The 19,352-nt window shown below is 40.1% G+C and overlaps 2 protein-coding genes across 3 annotated transcripts in view; both read left to right on the top strand.

Annotated features, from left to right (window-relative positions):
* The window catches only part of tfcp2l1 (transcription factor CP2-like 1), a 29,047-nt gene extending 25,176 nt beyond the window's left edge, over positions 1-3,871 (top strand). The window contains exons 13-15 of the mRNA XM_028591696.1: positions 2,245-2,387; positions 3,072-3,123; positions 3,216-3,871. Coding sequence (XP_028447497.1) covers positions 2,245-2,387; positions 3,072-3,123; positions 3,216-3,253 — 233 coding nt within the window. The 3' untranslated portion in view covers positions 3,254-3,871. The remainder of the gene's footprint in view (positions 1-2,244; positions 2,388-3,071; positions 3,124-3,215) is intronic.
* A 1,117-nt stretch (positions 3,872-4,988) lies between these two features.
* Positions 4,989-13,801, top strand: LOC114564716 (sterile alpha motif domain-containing protein 9). 2 transcript variants are annotated; one of them, XM_028592240.1, is made up of 4 exons: positions 4,989-5,147; positions 8,415-8,479; positions 8,609-8,673; positions 8,891-13,801. In XM_028592240.1, exons 3-4 carry the CDS (start codon positions 8,650-8,652, stop codon positions 13,400-13,402), a joined length of 4,536 nt encoding a protein of 1,511 aa, XP_028448041.1. In that variant the 5' UTR covers positions 4,989-5,147; positions 8,415-8,479; positions 8,609-8,649; the 3' UTR covers positions 13,403-13,801. The 2 variants fall into 2 exon arrangements, with proteins under 2 accessions (XP_028448041.1, XP_028448040.1); XM_028592239.1 differs by having other exon boundaries at positions 4,989-5,177.
* Positions 13,802-19,352: the final 5,551 nt, after the last annotated feature.

Below are 19,352 nucleotides of genomic sequence, written 5' to 3'. Positions count from 1 at the left end.
GCGTATTCCTTTAAGCTTTCCTTATTGTTTGTATATAACTGCTGACTCAATAAAACATGATTTTAGTTGGATCTGTTTGTCGGTCTTTAATTTTGCAGTGTTACTGTGATATATATGTATGGCTATAATTATCATTTAGGCTAATGTAATAGCCCATGTTAGCAGCAGTGTACCCTTATGGTTGGTTTATGTCTTAAAATAATGGCCAGGATTTCTGGGAAAAGGTACGATATGTTAGTTTCAAAACATCACTGCAGGTTGATTGTTTTTCGCAGCAGAGGTTGATTGTGGGCGAGAGGACGACAACACTGTCTTGGTTAGCTCGCCGAAGCTCTACTGCCACTGTCTCGGCAATGTTAGCTAATGTCCGCTAGCTAATGTAGGCTAACTATAGCCAGTTAGCTTTGTATGTAACGTAACAAAAACCCACCCATCTCAGAGGAGCGAAGCTTAATATTTCATTCAATAAAGTTATGCACAAAAGGAGCATTAACGCCACAGGTCCTATGTTGGCATTGTGGACGCAGATATAGTAAACTCCGAATTTACATTGTAACAATTTAAAACCCTGAGCTCAATTTAGTTAAAAAAAGAAGTCCATAACACATATAATTCTTGAGCGACAGATCTCTGTCCCCACAGGGCAGGCACAGACACAGCCGCTCTGCTGCTGCGCAGGCTGTACGCTTCTCTGTTCACAACGCTGCCTGTTCTGCTTAACGTGAAAAAGCTTAACGTGGTTTAATGTACCTCAACAACGATCACCAAATGTATCATGGCCATATCTTGAAATGAACACTTATGCCTGTCAAAAGAACTTGACAGGCTATGGCGAGGAAAAAGCGAGGAAAAAGCTTGTACCTAAACAATGATTACCAAATTTCTCTCATATTGCTCCTCATAACCACTGAAAACTGTCAAAAAATCGAACCAGAAATGTGGTGATGATTGATCGTTGTTTAGGTATATTAAACCACATTAAGCTTTTTAATGTTAGGACTTATAAAGCCCATGAGAACCGTTGGGAGTCAACCAACAGCTGCTCCGCTGCCCTGCTGAAAATGTGAAGCAGAAACGCTAAATGTCAGATAACGTCCATAATAATTGGACTTTGGGTTCTATTTTTTGACAGTTTTCCGTGGTTATGAGGAGCAATATTAGAGAGAAATTTGGTAATCATTGGTCATTGTTTACGTACATTAAACCTGACCTGTGCGAAAGAGAAAAAAACGTATGCGTCATTGTACCCAGCACTTCTGGAAATGTAACTCCGAATGCGTCTCTGTCCCCAGCACATTTCAAACCAAACTGGCGCCCGTGGGCACGGCTGTGTTGGAGCACAATAGACAGACGGTGGCAGAATGCCCCGACACTTAAATTCAACTAACATGTAGGCTAACAGTGAACAATCAGTGTTGGACCTCCAGTCTGTTGAGATGCCTCTCCAAACGCAGAAACCAAGCGCAATCGCACCATAAAACGTTAAGACACGTTAAGAAAAAAGATCAGTATTTTGCCGTAATCCAATGACATGAAAACAAGTCATCCACAGCGATCAGTAGATTCACAAACAGAGTCACGGTGTATCCAGCAAGGCCTATACGCGCGTCACATTCACCAGTCAGCTCCAAACAGGTGAACGAGGTGAACTTCGCCGTTTAAACAAAGTGGAATAAAACGTATCAAAGTCCAAATCTACACAAAAAGCGCATTCAATTAGTAAGCTGACAGCAAATGTATATACATGGCATTTAGGCAACCTTTATTGTAACGTTGGCACGGTAAAATGTCCCGACTAGTGCAACAAATTATTGTTTTTTGCGTCCTGCATATGCGTCGACAATGGTCTCAGGTGAGAGGCAGAGCCCTGAAAAAATATTATTTTTACTAAAGCAGTATATGAAATCAAATGTATTACCCATCCCCATTTTGTTGTTTTGTGTTTTTAAAGTATTTATAAAATATCTGGTTATGTCAGAAGTAATTATTCCACTCATTTTTGAAACAATTGTTTCAGCTACCAGGGGGGGCAGTGCTCCCCCTGCCCCCCGCAAACTCCGCGCATGCTAGCTAGCTAGCTACACAAAACACGTCTTCTTTCTGCCCCCCGGTTGCGTGCGCAAGCAGTGATGACGTTGCCGAGAAACCCATGTATACAATGGAAAAGGAAAACTTTGTTCTAATGTAGTCCTGGAATTGTACATGGAGCTTGTTCATGTGTTTCCTCCTGTGTCTTCCCTGCAGTCTACCACGCTCTGTACCTGGAGGAGCTGACACTGTTGGACCTCTCCGAAAAGATCGCTTCGCTGTATAGCATCCCTCCACAGCAAATAACACACATCTACAGACAGAAGCCCAGCGGGATCCATGTCTTAGTCTCTGACGAGGTATCCCTACACCTCTATCAACCAATAGTCTCGCATTGGCAGACCTATCTCCACAGCGCTGTAGAGTAAGGTCTACACATCTAGTTACTTTGATTCATAGTTCAGGTCAGATTTCACTTAATGTATGTACAATATTAAATGTAGGCTGGATATTGATATTATATCGATATCGAGATGTGAGACTAGATTTCGGGACATTTGCACAGTACACTGATGCAGTTTTCTTAACTTACCAGAGTGTTCCATCATTTGGCTTTACCCACTTTATCATTATATCCACATTATTGATGATTATTTATCTAAAATCTAATTGTAAAAATATTTTATTAAAACAACAATTGTCAATTCGACAAAAATATGGACATCAATGTATTTGGTCAAGAATATCCTGATATCTGATTTTCTCTATATCTCCCAGCTCTTATGTAAATGTATAACAACAATGGTATAGAATTACTGAGGTAGATTTACAAGAACAACAGTGGGGAAAGCTTTCCTCTAGAGCAGTCTATTTAACACTGCCATTTCTAGGCTAAGAAATCACATATAAAAGGATTGTTGTTATGGAGCATTGGGGTTTATATATGACAATCAACCACAGGTGGAGATGTTCTAGATTTGAATATGCAGCACTTTGGAAATGGAAATGATCTGTGCTTATGTCGGTCGATCCCTTCGTTTCAGATGGTGCAGAACTTCAGGGATGAAACAAGCTTCATCCTCAGCATTATAAGAGGTCATTATTTTAAAGTTAATGTCATAACTCACTGTTAATCATTCAGTATGTCGGTATTTTTGAATAATCTTTTACTGTTTTCTGTTTACCAGATGAAAACACTAATGGCTTCCACGTAGTGTTGAAATGACCAACAGGTGCTCCAGTGCCTCAACGTTTTTCTCTGACAATCAGTGGAATTGTACAGCTTGTATATACTGTAAGTCCTTCGAGACTACGGTGCTTTAAAACACTGTTAATCTTTAAGTTCACTGTTGATTTTGTGGCCTTATTCAGTTTTCTTTAATAGTTTTGTTTTATTCGTGTTGTTAAGTTACTGATTCATGCTTGAAATGTCTAGTACAGTTATTAGAGGTAAACCCCGCTGTATTACTCCTTCACATGATCATATATTTTTGGCAACACCTAAAAATACAAGTGAGTAACTTTTATGATAAATAAAGCAGAGTAAATATTTCACATCATCATGCCGACAAATGCAAAAGACAAATGAACAAACTGTATTATGCTGTTTGAATGTAATGCAATGTCCCTGCTCTATGCTCATGCTTGTCCCACATAATGCTGTCATGTAGTCTGTTAGCTGTTCTGTTGCATATGCTGAAGCTCTATTACCTATTTTCTTGACGAAGTGTAATGTGAAATTTGATAAGTGAGGTATATCCAGAGGCACAGAGGCCTCTGGATGTTTAAACAGAGACACTATGTTGCAGTTTCAAAGGATGCTTTTGACTGCCGTGGCTCTATGATGTGTGTATTTCACTCAAAATAAAGTATTTTGCACTGTTTTCTAGAGGTCAACGGACTTTATTCAGGTAATGAAAATGCCTGTTGGGTTACTGGGTGTGTAGACCGGAGGGTAACTGCAACCTCAACTGACTCATTTATTTATGCTACTATAGGCCCAGAATAACTGGCAGAGGAGAGATTTGCTGTAGTGATGAGGCTAGAAACTGTCAGAGTGCTCTCCCCTAGCATACAGTAGTGGAAATGTTGTGTTTCAAATGGTGTTCTTTATTGTTGAATAGCAGCCAAACAGAAAAAGAATGAAGTCCAAAGTTCCAGGATTTAGCTGAGCTGAATGTGGGCTGACTGGATGTGCTTGTTGCTGAATGAACATCATCATTCTATAATGTGTCTGTTCAGAACATGGTGGTTTGTTTTGTTACTTGTCATTTTTGTGTTTAACTTTAAGTGAGGTGGCTGTCACATTTCTTTAGTACAGAATGCAGACCAGGAGGGAATTTTGCACCAAAAAGATTGTAACTTTGATAGATAACATTGAATGCCTCATATTTGCTTTGACTGATTTTTTCGAATAAGAGAAGTACTTTGCATTGTCCCACATATCTTGCATTGGAATTGCATTAGGAAGGGATCCCTTCATGGCCAGTATGAAGAAAAGGAATTACGGCAGTTACTAAACACTTCTTCAATGTAGGCCTACATATGAGCATGTCGAGATTGTTTTAAGGCAGACTTCAGAACTTGTGAACATATCCTTTAAACACACTATGGCCCAAAAACGACACAGTGATATGGACCATGCACCAGAGATAATACGAATTTTAGCACCAGCCCACCCACTATAATTTATTACAGGCTGTTCGACAACCACTGACGCAGTTAAAGTGAAGGGTACACGCGCTTGAAATGATGCGGTAAGGTGCACGAGTAGCCTATGTGTAATATATATTACAAGTTAGGATAGCCTATAGCCTAGCTATTAGCTGGGCAGGGGAACAGCTTCACCAGCTTTTACTACAGGTAGACTACCTCCCAAAACGTTGACGAGGAAAGGAACCGCATAGGTATCGTTTCTGTGGAAGTGCTGCTTGGGTTTCGTTTTCTCGGAGCTGACCGCCCACCGGAAGACTGCATGTATTCCGCCGAGCGCTGCTCCGCAGTCAGACTCAGCACGGCTGTCTTCTCTCTGCGAACCAGCAGCACAGAAATATGTCTTATATTTACTTGTCTCGAAAGGTTTGTCTCACGAACCCTGCTTGAAGACGTCGCATTAAATGGTGAGGACAGCAGACTTTGTGTCCGGGATGGTAAGTGGGTGTTGTCTGTATTTTTGTTTTGGTAGTGTGGAAAAAGTAGGTCCTATAATAATAATAATAATAAATAATTTTAAAATGAATACCAATATTTCCTCAGTTTTAAGATGTAGCCTATGTAAACCTAGCTCAGTGGATGCCTAGCTGTAGGCTAGTTCCTGCATCTAACTTGCAGGTTTTATGTAGGCTATGTGTGATTTTGAATCTTTTGGGAATTTACCTTATTTTTTCCACTTTGTCATTGCATAATATAATTCTATTATGCAATATTATATTATGAAATTATATTCAGATATTTCTGTTTGCTGAACTATGTTGGAATCGTGTATTGCCCAGACAGATTTAAATGTACAGCTTCTTCCTGGTTTTATTTGATGCACAGTGGGCAGCAGAGAGCACAGTGGTGAAATCCTGAATTTGTCAAATAAAGGCGTACCCAAGAGAGTGCATCTCATTGCATTTTAAAATGCAGTGTGTGGATTAGTATTGATATGAAAATATCATTAGTTCATAAGTGGAACTATTGCATTCATCCACACTTAAATGTAGTAAACTAGCCTAAATGTTATATCTCATGGACACTAGGGCTAATACTGTAGGTTATTGAGGTGTCCTGGCCACTTTCTTATCTTTTCAGTTGCTTCGGCTGTAGGCATAGGTTGGTTTGGGTAGGTGTTTTCTCTACCTTATTTAGTTACTTTTTATAGCACCAATTCCAGTTGGGTGATACAACAGGCCTCTGTCTTGGCTGACATATGACAGAGAACAGGTTTAACTACAGGTATAACTAATATATGATATTATGTATAATTATTTTTATGGTATATATGTGATGTCTTTGTTTCACCGAAACATGATTCAACAGAGTAATCTTTAATGAAAAACATAATTCAACACTTGTGGACTATGTTAAAATCCAGTTCACATCACACACACAAACGCACGCACACACACACACACACACACACACACACACACACACACAGAGGAATGTTACTAAGCACTGCTTGCTTTGTTCACTAATTCAGTGCAGTCCAAGGAAAGGGAAAAAATAACAGATCAGCTTTATCATGATAAAGTGGGATCCAACCTAGTACTGGGACTTTTTATTCCCCACATTATTTTATAATTATTATCAGAGTCATCAATAGATAGTTTTATGTACTACTACAGTGCCTGTTCAAAATGTGCCTGTTTAGAATAGGCTTACTGCTTGGCTTCCTGTATCGCTGCTTGCAGCTTTCTCCAGAACCATTGAACCCCAAAATAACAAATTACAGAAGGCCCTCAAAGCACTTAATATGCAACCCAACAATTACTGACTTACTGTGTACTTTTACTTCAGACCTACTACTACTTTTACCTTTACTACTTTAAGTAAACATCTGAAAGCAGTATTGTACTGAGCAGTATTTATAGTATTTATAGTTAATATTTGTACTAAAAGATAAATATATGCAAGTTTAAAAAAAAAGTGTTTAAAAGTGAACAGTGATGATGTAAGGTAGCAACAGGGCTGGACTGGCCATCTGGCATAGCGGGCATTTTCCCGGTGGGCCGACGCACTTTTGGGCCGAATATAAATAGGCCTTTTTTATTTTTTGGCCGAGCCGGCCCATAAAGAACTCACAGCGGCCCATTGGTTAATTTTCTTTACTGGCACTGGCCTGACCCAATCAAAACCAGGAACCCCCTTCCCCACTCCGGGCCGCAAATTTACGAATCCCACTATGGCCACGCCTCCCGGCCCTGGGACATGAGCTGTAATAGTTATGCTGGAAGTTTAGCATCGACGTTAAAATGGACAAACAATCACCAACGTGTAAGGGAGGTGCAGCGAAATGTCAGTAGAAAAAGATTAAGAATCTACAGGCGGATTCCTCAAAATGTGGCAACATTTTTGACATGTTTGGGGATGTAGTAGCTGCTTCAACATCAGCATTACCTGAAGCCGAGGAGGAGGAGAGGTGGCTGGCTATACAGAGAAGCAGAAAGACAGGGATGAAGACGAGGAGGAGGAGAGTGACCATGACAGGGCCATGGGAGCGAGTGAGGAAAAGATGGAAGAGAGAGTAGATGACGATGTGGTAAGGAGTAGGCAAATTAACAGGGACTCTCAGGAAGGGAGGGAGGCTGTGTGTGTGTGTGTGTGTGTGTGTGTCTCACGTCATAACGATAACAAGCGGTTTGGCTGTGACATTAAAGATAGTGGCTGTCATTGAAAATGCTAGCGGTTAGCCTGTTGGGTAGCTGAAAAGTCTGTGTGGTCTCTAAAATCAGTGTTGATACAAGCATCAGTGTTCCTTGAATGGGTTAATTAGCTTCTCTTGTGTTGGCCTTTTCCAGGGCATATACTACTCTCAGCTTTATTGTAGCTTTTGGGAAGGGTTATAGTTATTGTTATAGTATTTAGCAGACACTTGTGTCTGAAGCGACAAAATATGAATCTCAATAGTTAAAATTATCAGTAAACTGTTTTTAAAGTTGCCACTATTAAGCAAAAAAGTAATAATGGCAATACAATATCAAATATCAATAATAAAAAATAATAAAAATACCATAAATATACTAATCATAACTCTAAGAATGAATGAATTATTTAAGTGTAAGATCAACAGATAAGTCTTAAGACCCCTCTTGAAGGATCCAAAACGATCACATGAACACTCAACACTAGGCAACTCATATCAAAGAATGCACGCATATTTTAAGAGGACTGTCTGCAGGGAATGTGTCTGACCAATCACGGTGGGTGTGGGCCGCCTGGGCCAAAAATGCCCGGGCCGATTTTTTGTCCCAGTCCAGCCCTGGGTAGCAACGTTATCTGTACAAAATGAATTAAATCCCCTCAGTACTGGATTCCCTGTCAGAAAACTGGCCTTCTAACTTTTATCCCGTCTTACTGTAATGACAGGTCCCGGATATTATTTATGACACTGTTATATAAGCATTTGATGGTGAAATCGACATGATCACAAATCCAGATTTTTCGACTTTACTTGAGGCCAAGGAAAAATATTCTTGAGACAATTATAATGGTCTCATGACAGCCAATGTAAAACCTGTGTGTAGTTGAGATCAAAATAAAGACCTAGTTTTAAAATGGGTGTGGTCCGGGTGCATGAAGTAAGGGGCTAGGAAGTATTAAAGTAGCCATAGCCAATACCTAGTCCTTAATATGCTGGGACATTTGTTAAATTAATATATTCATATGTATGCCTTCTTTTGCAGCGGTCAAGTAGTCAAGATTGGTGAGAAGTGAGCCAGCTTTCTTGTATGATCAAGAAAAAATGAAGGTAAAGATGAAATATATGATATTTAGGCTATTTTATGTTTTCAGTACATTATCCAGACATTATAGTATCTGTATCTGTATAGTGTCGAATCCTCTATTGTGAATTGCTCTTTTTAAATTATTTTTGTAGCATTAGTGAGCTACGTCTGTGAAGAAGGAACCAGCGCTGTCATGGCAGAGGAAGCTGAAATGAAGGTAAGAACCGTTAAAACATTATGCATTTTTGAGAAAGATGCTCCTATGCCATAACCCATTAAACTGAAAACTATAATAAAATAAGTTTTAAATTAGATCCACATGCATTTAAAAGATAAAGTTATGAAACCAACAAAACTTTATAAAATGTGTTCACTTCCAGCATATTAAACCCCTTCAGGTGCATTATTACACAATAACAACTTTTTTATTTCAGAACGAGGAGGATCTTCCACCTGACATCAAGGATTGGAGTAAACATCAAGTGAGAGAATGGACTCGCAAGTTGAAGGATGTGGATGATAAATTTGCAGAGATACTGTTTCAGCAGGACATTAATGGACCTAGTCTTTTGCTTTTAGATACAGAGGACTTAAAACAAATTGGTGTGACTTTTGGACCAGCAAAACTTATCATTCATGCCAGAGATGAGGGACTGAAATTACAGAAAGAGGAGCCAACAAGCTCTACAAATCTGCCTGGGAGCCCATGCAAGCCCTATCCATTTCGTAGGTACGATGATACATATAGATACATGGAGAGCAGCATTCTTGATATTACAGAATCAGGTGCCTCAGACTTAATTGAACCCTGCCACGAGTACAAAGCTTTCACCAATACAACGGATGAAACTAAAATGAGCAAGTTCACAGAAGAGGCTGTTCGCTTTGCAGCTGCCTGCATGAATAGCCGCACCAATGGCACCATACATTTTGGAATTGGAGACGAGCCAAACTTCAGCCATGGTCAAGTGTTGGGAGTGGTTGAAAAGGTCACAGAGGCCTATGCAAATGCACTCAAATCTGCTATTGATGGTTATTTTGAGCATAAACACAAACAAACTGCTCAAAATTGCATCAAACATCCGCGATTTGTTGGGGTTCTCAATAAGAATATGACATCATCTGACAAATTTGTGATAGAAGTGGACATAGTTCCTGACTCTACTCTGTGTGAAGAAAACATCTACCACACTTTCAACATGGACACAAAAAAAGCCAAGAAAAAAGCGAAAGGTAAAGAAACAGTCACAACTGACACAAAACCATCAAAACAATTCTTTGTCCGAGATGGCGGTAGCAGCAGGGATCTCCTCGCACTAACCACATCTGCCAAACCGATGGAAGAGTACAACCGGTTTGTTGACAGTGTGGCACAACGATCACAACTCCGAAAACAAGCTGAAGAGAAGCACCTCGATGTGATCAAAAGCAGTACTCAAGGCTCCAGATTAAGTCAGATGATAACTGGTGGATCCCTCTCTTTAGATAAGTCACACTTTGAGCAGTATGTGATAGTAGCTAACAAATCCCATCCAATCCAGTTTGAATCACTAGGATTTCTTGTGGAGCTCAACCCAACAGCTGTTTTGGACTTTGATCCAGAATCAGCTAAACGTGGATTGCAGTGTCACTTTGAACAGCAGAGTACAGTAAGTGTCCATTTACCAGCACAGTATAAAATCACGGAAGGAATTGAAGACATTGCAAACAAGTTGAAATTAACTCGAAACACCAGTTGGGTATTCTGCAATGGAGGTACTGAGGATGAGGTACCCTCAGACATAGACAAGTGGTTGATGGACAAGGGAGCCTCCATTCGAGATGTGATTTCTTTCTTGTGTCGGAAAGATGTGCTTCCAAACAAAAGATTCCTTGTCATTTTCTTACTTTTGTCAACAGTGAGTGAGAAGATGGACCCTCTTGTTGAGGCTTTCAGTACATTCTGGCAGGAGCTTAAAGGCACAGATCAAATCCTCTGTATATGCAACAACGAAAAAGCATTTACCTCCTGGACAGACCTAATTAATGCTCGGTGCGGCATCAACATTTCTCATAGATGCATATACGAGCTCAGCTTTGCTGAAGTCAATGGCACTGTCCTTAGTCTTTTGTCAAAAAACCGTAGATCCAGCCGTTTCTTACCCTGTGGTGGGGAAAGCAAGGTGCTTCTTGAAAAGAAAGTGGAGCGTAGCCTGAATACCTTAGAGGTCCTGTGTGTGAACCAATGTGAAGGAGGAAATGAGGACAAAATTGCCATAGAGGAGAACTTCTACAAAGGAGGAAAAGTGTCATGGTGGAATTTTTATTTCTCTGAGCAGCCTGGATCCACACCATTTATCAAACGAGACAAGTTTGACTTCATCATGAACACAGTCCTACCAGATTTGTGCTCCTTGAGAAAAGCCTGTGTGTTGCTTAACCTCATGCATGTACCTGGATGTGGTGGGACAACTTTGGCCATGCATACTCTGTGGGCTCACCGGGCCAGATTCCGTTGTGCTGTCCTCAAAGACAGCAATGCTGACTTTGCTGAAGTCGCTGATCAAGTGGTCAAACTTTTAATGCATGACCATAAGGAGCAATTACCACGGGTCCCTGTTTTGCTGATGATAGATGACTTTGATGATAAGGAAAAAGTGTTTGACTTGCAGCAGCTCATTGAAAAAGAATGTGTGAAGAAAGACATTCAGTCTAAGTCTCCACAGGTAATTCTCCTGAACTGTATGAGGTCAGAGTCCTCTGACCAAACTGAACCAACTGAAGAGATGGTATTCATTGGAAATAAACTCTCTGAGACTGAGCAGAAACTGTTTAAGGATAAACTTAAAGTAATAGAGAAAACACACAAGAATGCAGACACGTTCTATGGGTTCATGATCATGAAGAAGAACTTCAAGGAAGAATATGTTCAGGGTGTGGCCCGCAACACTCTGAAAAGCTTCAACATAAATCAGAAACATGCACAGCTCCTGGCTGTTTTAGTTCTGTTGAATGTATACTGCAAGAATGCCTCACTCTCTGTGTCTCTGTGTGAAGAATTTCTTGGTCTTCAACCAAAACCAGTTTGTGGAACAATGAAAGTCGAAGATGGATTTGGGAAATTCTCCACTTTAGTTGCCACCTGCTCAGTTCAGGGTATGGTAGTTTTCAAAGCTGTGAAAATGATCCATTCAAGTATCGCAAGTCACTGTTTGCAGGAACTTACAACAACACACAATGTGAGCAAAGCTAATATCACCGACCTACTGCTGACCACAGACAAGCTTTATGAAAGCACACAAGGCAAAGACAAACTCCTGCAAGATGTCCACTACATTTTGGTGAAGAGACATCATTCAATGGAGGAATCTAAGTTCTCTCCCCTAATTCAAGACATCGTAGGTGAAACCCCAGGACTGGAAGAGATGGTGCTTCAAAATGCATCTAAAAGATTTCCGAAAGATGCAGTTGTCTCTCAGTTACTTGCCAGGTACTACTACCTAAAAAAGAAGGATTTCTCAGAGGCAGAAGTTTGGGCATATAAAGCTAGAGATCTTTCCAAAGACAGCTCGTATTTCGCAGACACATCCGCACAAGTTATCAAGCACAAGCTCAAGGATGCCATTGCAAACTACAAGGAAGTGCCGATTCGTCCTGAAAAATTGGAAATGTTTCTTAAAATGGCTCAGTCAGCAATAGATGCATTCAAAGACACACAGAACCTTGCAAAAAAGGAGTCAATTCAGCGGTTGAACACCAAGACAGACAACTGCCCTTTTAATACAGCAGGGTGCCTTGGAGAAATTCAAGTTGGAGTACTTGTCATCGAAGTGCTGGAAAAGACCCCCATATTTTCTTCTGACAATGTCCGCCATGACATAATGAGTGGTGTTCTCTCTGGAGAAATGAAACTTCAGGCTGTAGAAACAAATGATAAACGGCACAACAAACACGCACACCACTACACAATTCTCAAACAGTTTGAGGATGTACTTTACAACCTCAGAAATAGGATGAAGGTGAACTTTGACTTTCTTGACAATTTTTATGTGAACTTGGGTTCCAGGTCTGGAATGAAAGACAGTCGTGAGCATGTAGCCCAAAAGGAGCTTTTCAGATGTTTCAGACAGTATGTAAAGCTTTTCTGCAAGACAGACTCTTTGAAGAATAAAATCCTGAATAACATGCTGAAACTACACGAGGCAAGACAATACCTGGAGATGCAAAAAGCTGATACATACTCTGGGATTCTAAATTGTCTGTCAAATGACATCTCACCTGAAATAATGAAGAAGATTGCCAGACTCTATGCTTTTGTTTGTGCACCTGAACATAAGCCCACTGTGAAGGAGAGAATCAACTTCATCTATGTCAATGTTGTGTTGAGTTGTATCAAACTGGAATCCCATAATCTTGAACCGTACCAGAAACTACTTGATCGCCTTTGCCAAGTTCTGCGTGAGCAAATCCCAATAAGTGAGAACTTGCCACTGCACTTCATTGCAGTCGTGCTGTTGTGGCCACAGCAGTACAGTCCGGACGCGGCTCCACCTAGAAGTCTGAGGAATTACATCTCACAGATGATGACCTCTTATCACACAGTTATGAAGGAAGTGTACAATGGCAAGAGGCCCATTGTCCATTTCTTCCTGGGGAAAAAGCAGGGCTATGAACGACTGGTACACTTTAGGGAAATCAAAGGTTGCATCAAGGCTCGGGAGGAAGAGTTTGCCTCCATGTGGGAAAATGGCAAAATATGGAAAGAGAAGAAGGTGGAGGAGCGCCTTTTAAGGGTAACTGGCGAGGCAAAGTACAACAAAATACTGGCAGATACTTGTTTCCCAGATCTGAAGGTTGAAATCAGCCCAATGTTTCCAAGTCAGCTGAGTGGGTATGCACCGGGGTCAAAAGTGTCATTCATTATCGGTTTCTCAATGAAAGGCCCTGTTGCACTTGACATTAACTAAACTTTGAAAGCAGCCTATTCCAACCAGGGGTTGATGCATAGACTGTAAGTGAAGCCGAAAAATCTGGATTGCCCCCTTGTGCCTGGCTGCAGTATACTTATGTCATAAATCCCGCCCCCTCCATATTAGCGGATGTGATTTGGACCAAACCAAAAAAAGTAGATAAATAAAGATAAGGTTTCTGTCTTTTAGGTAATTCTGATCATGTATATTCAAGTGTTCATTAAAATTTGGTTTAAAGTACTTATTTGATGCTTTGCACAGACTCCAAAACTTTTTTTTTAACATTAATATGAGTTCCCCTATACTGACTATGGTCCCCCAATGGCTAGAAATGGCGATAGGTGTAAACCGAGCCCTGGGTATCCTGCTCTGCCTTCGAGAAAATTAAAGCTTAGATGGGCCAATCTGGAATCTTCCCTTTATGATGTCATAAGGGGAAAGGTTACCTCGCCTTTCTTTGCTTTGCCCACCCAGAGAATTTTGCCCGCCCATGAGAAAGTGAGAGACATCATGGCTTGCAAACAAGCAAAGCATGGCAGTTGGTCAAGGCCACACCCCCACCCTCCACCTTGCCCCCCATCTTTCCTCCTCAATAGCATTTAAAGCTACAGACACAGAAATGGCACATTGTGGGACTGGCTCTAGTGGCTGTAATTCTGCACCAAGGCTGAATTTTGGGAAAGAGACTTCAGTACAGTATTAGGGGACCACTAAGGCCTATATAAAAGCATTCCAAAAGCAGCATGCATAGGACCTTTAATGAATTCATGTCACATTTTTGTATGCATTCCTGGCTCTGTACATTATTAATACCATTGTTTTGCAAAGGAAAACATTCGTCAAGTATAACCTTAAAATCAAACCTCTTAAAAAGTCTTATGTTAAAAGTGTACTGTAGCTCACAAGTCATTGTAAATATGAGTAATTTTTTAATAATGAAAATTTAAATGTTTTTTTTATTTCATAATGAAATTATCTGCATCAAAAATACAATTTCTACATTTACTTTTAAAATGATGTACTTTAACAATTATGTGACAATTTGCAATGTTTTGCAATTCATACCTTTAATTATGCATGTTCTATTATTAATACAACTTTTAGTAACCCTTAAACAATGTTTTACTCACATAAAAAAGTCTCTCTTGTATTTAACCAAGACCTCTATCTGTTTAAACTGTATATCAGAATGTAGTTTTATTTTGTTTTGATTTTGTGGGTTTATTCATATTCATTCATAAACTGATCTGATGTTTAAAATACAATAGTTTTCCCCTTTTGTGTGACATTACTGTGATTTTGTTCAAACAATCTATTTTTGAATTCCAAAAGAACAATGTTGAACATGCATTTTTGCATTGCCTATTAAATAAATATGTACTGTGACATTACCATGTACGTTATTTAAATTTTACTGCACCGTGTGCACAGGCTGTTGCTTTTCAGTCAAACACTGGAGAAACACATCACTATCCTAAAACACTTCCAAGTGTATTGTAATACATTTTGTCATTTTGTTTACATGCCTTAGTTAGCTACTAATGTAGTTAAGATACACACATTAATTAAATATGTATTTGCAATAAGTATAGTACTTCATTGTAAAATACATTGTCCTGTTAAGGATGCTCTTACCTGTATCACACACAGGAGGGCGCCACAAGCTCAGAAATGATGATTTGTGTTCCACAGAGTCTGTGATTGCCTATAATAACAGCATAAGATATACACTATGTGTCCAATTGAATATGACTTTAACAATATGGTGATAGCTAACCAGCTATAAGATTAGCTTTACAAAATTACAGATGTTAAAGCAAACCTATATTTTCTTTTGATATCATTCCACTGGGCACTTTGCCTCTGGCTTTTTGTGGCTCTAAAACTATACAGAAATAGACAAACGGTTAAAACAAGGGCAGAAATTGATTTTTTGATTTTTTTTATATAAGCCATTACAGGTTTCTACCACACCCTCACATGTATTTTGTATTTCATCAATGTAATTTAGATTTTATGTCTGTGAAACAAATAAACATACACATGTGTAAGCACACACATTTAAACAATGAGGATAGTAAACAGTAATACAATAGGGCAATGCAAAAGTGCAAATGGTGCTGGAATAAATAAAGAATTATTGATGTAACAGGTGCTTTATATCTGATGTAGGTGGATACAGTGTACTGTATATTTGACAGATATTTACATGTTAAAAGTATGTGTTTAACACTATAACATAACTGAAAGGTGGATGCTGGGTGTTCCACGGTAATTGCACAGGTATTGTTCCTGACACTATGGACGTGTGAAGTGAAGTGTCCACCATAGTGACGGCCTGTGGGGAGAAACTGTTCTTGTGTCTGCTTGTTTTGGCGAACAGAGTTCTGTAGCACCTACCAGAGGGGAGAAGCTCAGACAGGTTGTGTCCAGGGTGTGATGGGTCTGTAGTAGCCTTGCTTTGCCAGACTTTCCTCCACAGCAGGAGGGTCTGGCTAGTCCACATAGTATTTCAGGATGGGAGAAAAACGTGATCTGGTTTATTGGCATTTCTTTAAACTAATCACAATTGTCATGGGAAGCCCTAAGCTCTGCATGCAGCCGCTGCAAAATAGTCTCAGGAAGGAACTTGTTTTGGTAGAACATGTGTACGTTCAAAAGTTGTTTTAGTCGTGCAACAGAAAACTCAGATTGGAGAGATAGTCTAGCTAGCTGTCTGGATTTACCCTGCGGAGATCTGAGGAGCAGTTAACCATAGTCCTCATAAATCCACCAGAGTTTGAAATTCCAACACAAAGAAAGCGGAAGGAAACGGACCTCAGTGAAGACATGCATCTTGCAAACCAAAATGAATGTACAGGTCTAAGGCAGTTCAGAGGATGCTAATACATTTTAGAATCTCCTCACTTAGCCTGCACAAAAACAATAGACAGATGGTTCTAAGTGAACTCGAGGGTGGAGGAGGAGGATGGTGCGTCCCTGTGGCAGGTGATAGAGTCACAGGGTCGTGAACAGAGGAACCCTCACCTCCCTGGACAATGGACAGTCTGACTTGTGTTGTCATCTGAGGTTTGAATGGTCAACATGCATAATGCTGCACCATGTTTCTCACACTATATCTATTGTACTTAGACTTGCATACACAATCTCCTGTAGGTGTGCTGCAGATGCTGCGTTACCATGGGGGTCAGGATGATTGGCAAGGTGTGGAGCCTGTTCCTGAATATGTATGTCGCTTTCTGGCCTTTCTGAACGCAGGTTCTCGGCATCAGGAGGCAGGCCTAGTCTGTGTCACGCTATGCCAAAGCAGCAGATGGCTCAACAAGTGACAACATCTGTAAGAGATTGCATGTCTACATTTGAGGAGAGACAGCTTACAGAAATCATAAGCATCTGTTCAGTTTTAATATCTTGGTCACATTGAATGCCATGAGATACAGCATGTGGCTGCATTTCAATCTGCAAACGGTAGAACTGCCCAAGTGTCTCCAGGCTATTTCATCCATCTACCTTGGTGTGGCAGGTTTCGCAGAGGGGTCTTGAATCAGCCTGAAGGCAAGGGCGTAACTTTAGGTTCAACATCGGGCGGGTTGAGATCTCCACTTTTTGAACGTCAAACACATTTTCTGCATTCTGGTAATTTTTTTTTTTTAACAATTTGTGCCTTTTCTGCATCAATTTATGGTGCAAATGACTGAATTTATGTAAAGGAAATTATAATTGTTTTTTGTTGTGGGAGGGTGGGGGGAGTGTTGCACTGGCCAGTTTTGATGATTGTGGGGGGGGTTGTAATGTTGTGGAAGGTCTACATGAGCCGCACACTAACAGGTGAGCTAGACGGTCTGTTAACCTTAGCAACACTGTTATATAAATAACAGACTGTAGAATGCTGTGATTGACCAATCAGAATTGAGTATTCAACCAAGCTGTGTAATAAAATGGCAATAACAAGCTAATTTGGTCATTAGTATGCTGTGTTTCTGACTCTGTCATGTCAGTCAGGATGGATTGAGTCAGATGATAGCCTAAAGTATGTGTGGTACTGCAACACATGGCTGAAAGCAATCTTCAGAGGGTCATCTTCTGGGGGGTCAAAGGTCAGTCTGGTGATGAGTGTGTTCGTCCTGTAGCATATTGCAGTGAAAAGGAGCTGTGGGTGCCAAACTTGTCCCTTTCAGTACTCAAAGAAGGACAACCGTCTGTAATGCTTAGTGTCCTGAATGTTACTTTTTGTTCCTGTTCTCTGTTATACATTTTGTGATTGGCTTTGCTCAGTGAACAGTGTGTCACTGTGATTTGCTGCCACCCACACACAAGTGAAAGCTGCACCTTTGGCACAGGGTCCAAGTGACTGAGCAAAACATTATGCGCCCACCTATTCCTGTCAGAGAACAGAGCTACATCTTCATAATATACGAGTTGGAAAGTGAAAGCAAGCCTGCTGTGTCTCTTCAGAAGGTAACTTTTTGTTAAAGATAGAAGAAGTTAAAGTTAAGAAATAAATAATATGTTGGGGACTATAAAACCCAGTCACTTTGCACAGAGGTGGAAAAAGTACTAAAATATTGTACTCAAGTAAAAGTACCAATACTTTGATGAAATATTACTCAAGTACAAGTGAAATTACCTAACTGAAAAATTACTCAAGTAAAAGTAATAAGTTGTTCATTTAAAATCTACTTTAAGTAAAAGTTACTTAGTTACATAAAAAAAAACTGTAAAACAGGGCTGGTGGACTTAGCCAGTGTCCTACATACGTTGTCCTACGGGTTGCTAGTGCTAGACAAAATTAGTAATGCTACGAAACATGTTTTGCTAATTGGCAATTTTGCTATTAGTCATGAAAATTTAGTTTGAAGTACCAATGCACAAAGACTTACCAAAACATGCTTCCGCAGATTAGATGTGGAGTTATTGAATGCTGCCAGTTCAGTTACCTTTGGCAGGCACATCTGGCATTGCATGATGATACTTTGAAAATGTGGCCAAGGATTTTCATCATTTTGGGCAGCAGAATTCAATGTTTAGCTAGCATTTCTAATGAAACAGTCTCTGAACCATTGTCGCTCACCTGATCCACCTCCATCTCGTTCTCAATCTCCTCCAGAAGGACTTGGAGCCTGGTAGGCAGCCTAGATGCTGATCATTCCTCACTGTAGTGGAAGGACTTGGAGCCTTAGGCAGCCTAGAGCCTGTAGTGGTTCTCCCACAGGCTTGGAGCCTAGATGCTGATCATCATTCCCTCACTTGTAGATGGATCATTCCTCACTGTAGTGGTTCTCCTACAGAAAGACTTGGAGCCTGGTAGGCAGCCTAGATGCTGATCATTCCTCACTGTAGTGGTTCTCCTACAGAAAGACTTGGAGCCTGGTAGGCAGCCTAGATGCTTATCATTCCTCACTGTAGTGGTTCTCCTACAGAAAGACTTGGAGCCTGGTAGGCAGCCTAGATGCTGATCATTCCTCACTGTAGTGGTTCCGGGCGCAATTTTTTCTTCCTTTCAGTTTTAGTTAGTCAAAGTTTTTTTTTACTCAGTAACGGATGGGATTTGTAATCAATCATGGGAAACGTAATCAAGTACATTTTAAATGACTGATTTTAAAAACTACTTGAAAAATACAAAATACACAATAAATAAATGTATTTTGTTACTTTCCACCTCTGACTTTGCAAAGTAAAGTGACATTAAAAGTACCCTACTGATTTATTTTTTAGCATTTCAACCCCATAACTTAATTAGACTCCCTTCCAAAGTCAACCTGGGCTGGTCTGACATCTAGAAACCAAGCTGTAGCAGAGAAAGAAATTCCTCTTTTAGGAATAATATTTAGCTAGTTGAGAAAAGAAAGATAAAAACTGCTGCAGCAGAACCAGTGATATTGTCTTTTTTCCCCCACGCATTTATCTTCTTGTCAAAACCTGGGGCCTACCCACGTAGCAACTTGAT

This window comes from Perca flavescens, chromosome 11, assembly GCF_004354835.1.
Source record: "Perca flavescens isolate YP-PL-M2 chromosome 11, PFLA_1.0, whole genome shotgun sequence".
Taxonomy (NCBI): Eukaryota; Metazoa; Chordata; class Actinopteri; order Perciformes; family Percidae; genus Perca; species Perca flavescens.
Note: the sequence above shows the minus strand (reverse complement) of the source record. Positions and strands in the feature narration are given on the sequence as shown.

What these genes read in the sequence shown, in the direction of transcription:
- LOC114564716 (XM_028592240.1), top strand. Translation starts at nt 8,650, where the DNA reads ATGGCAGAGGAAGCTGAAATGAAG. An exon ending in CAGAGGAAGCTGAAATGAAG is followed by an intron (nt 8,674 to 8,890) that starts GTAAGAACCGTT and finishes TTTTTATTTCAG; the next exon opens with AACGAGGAGGATCTTCCACC.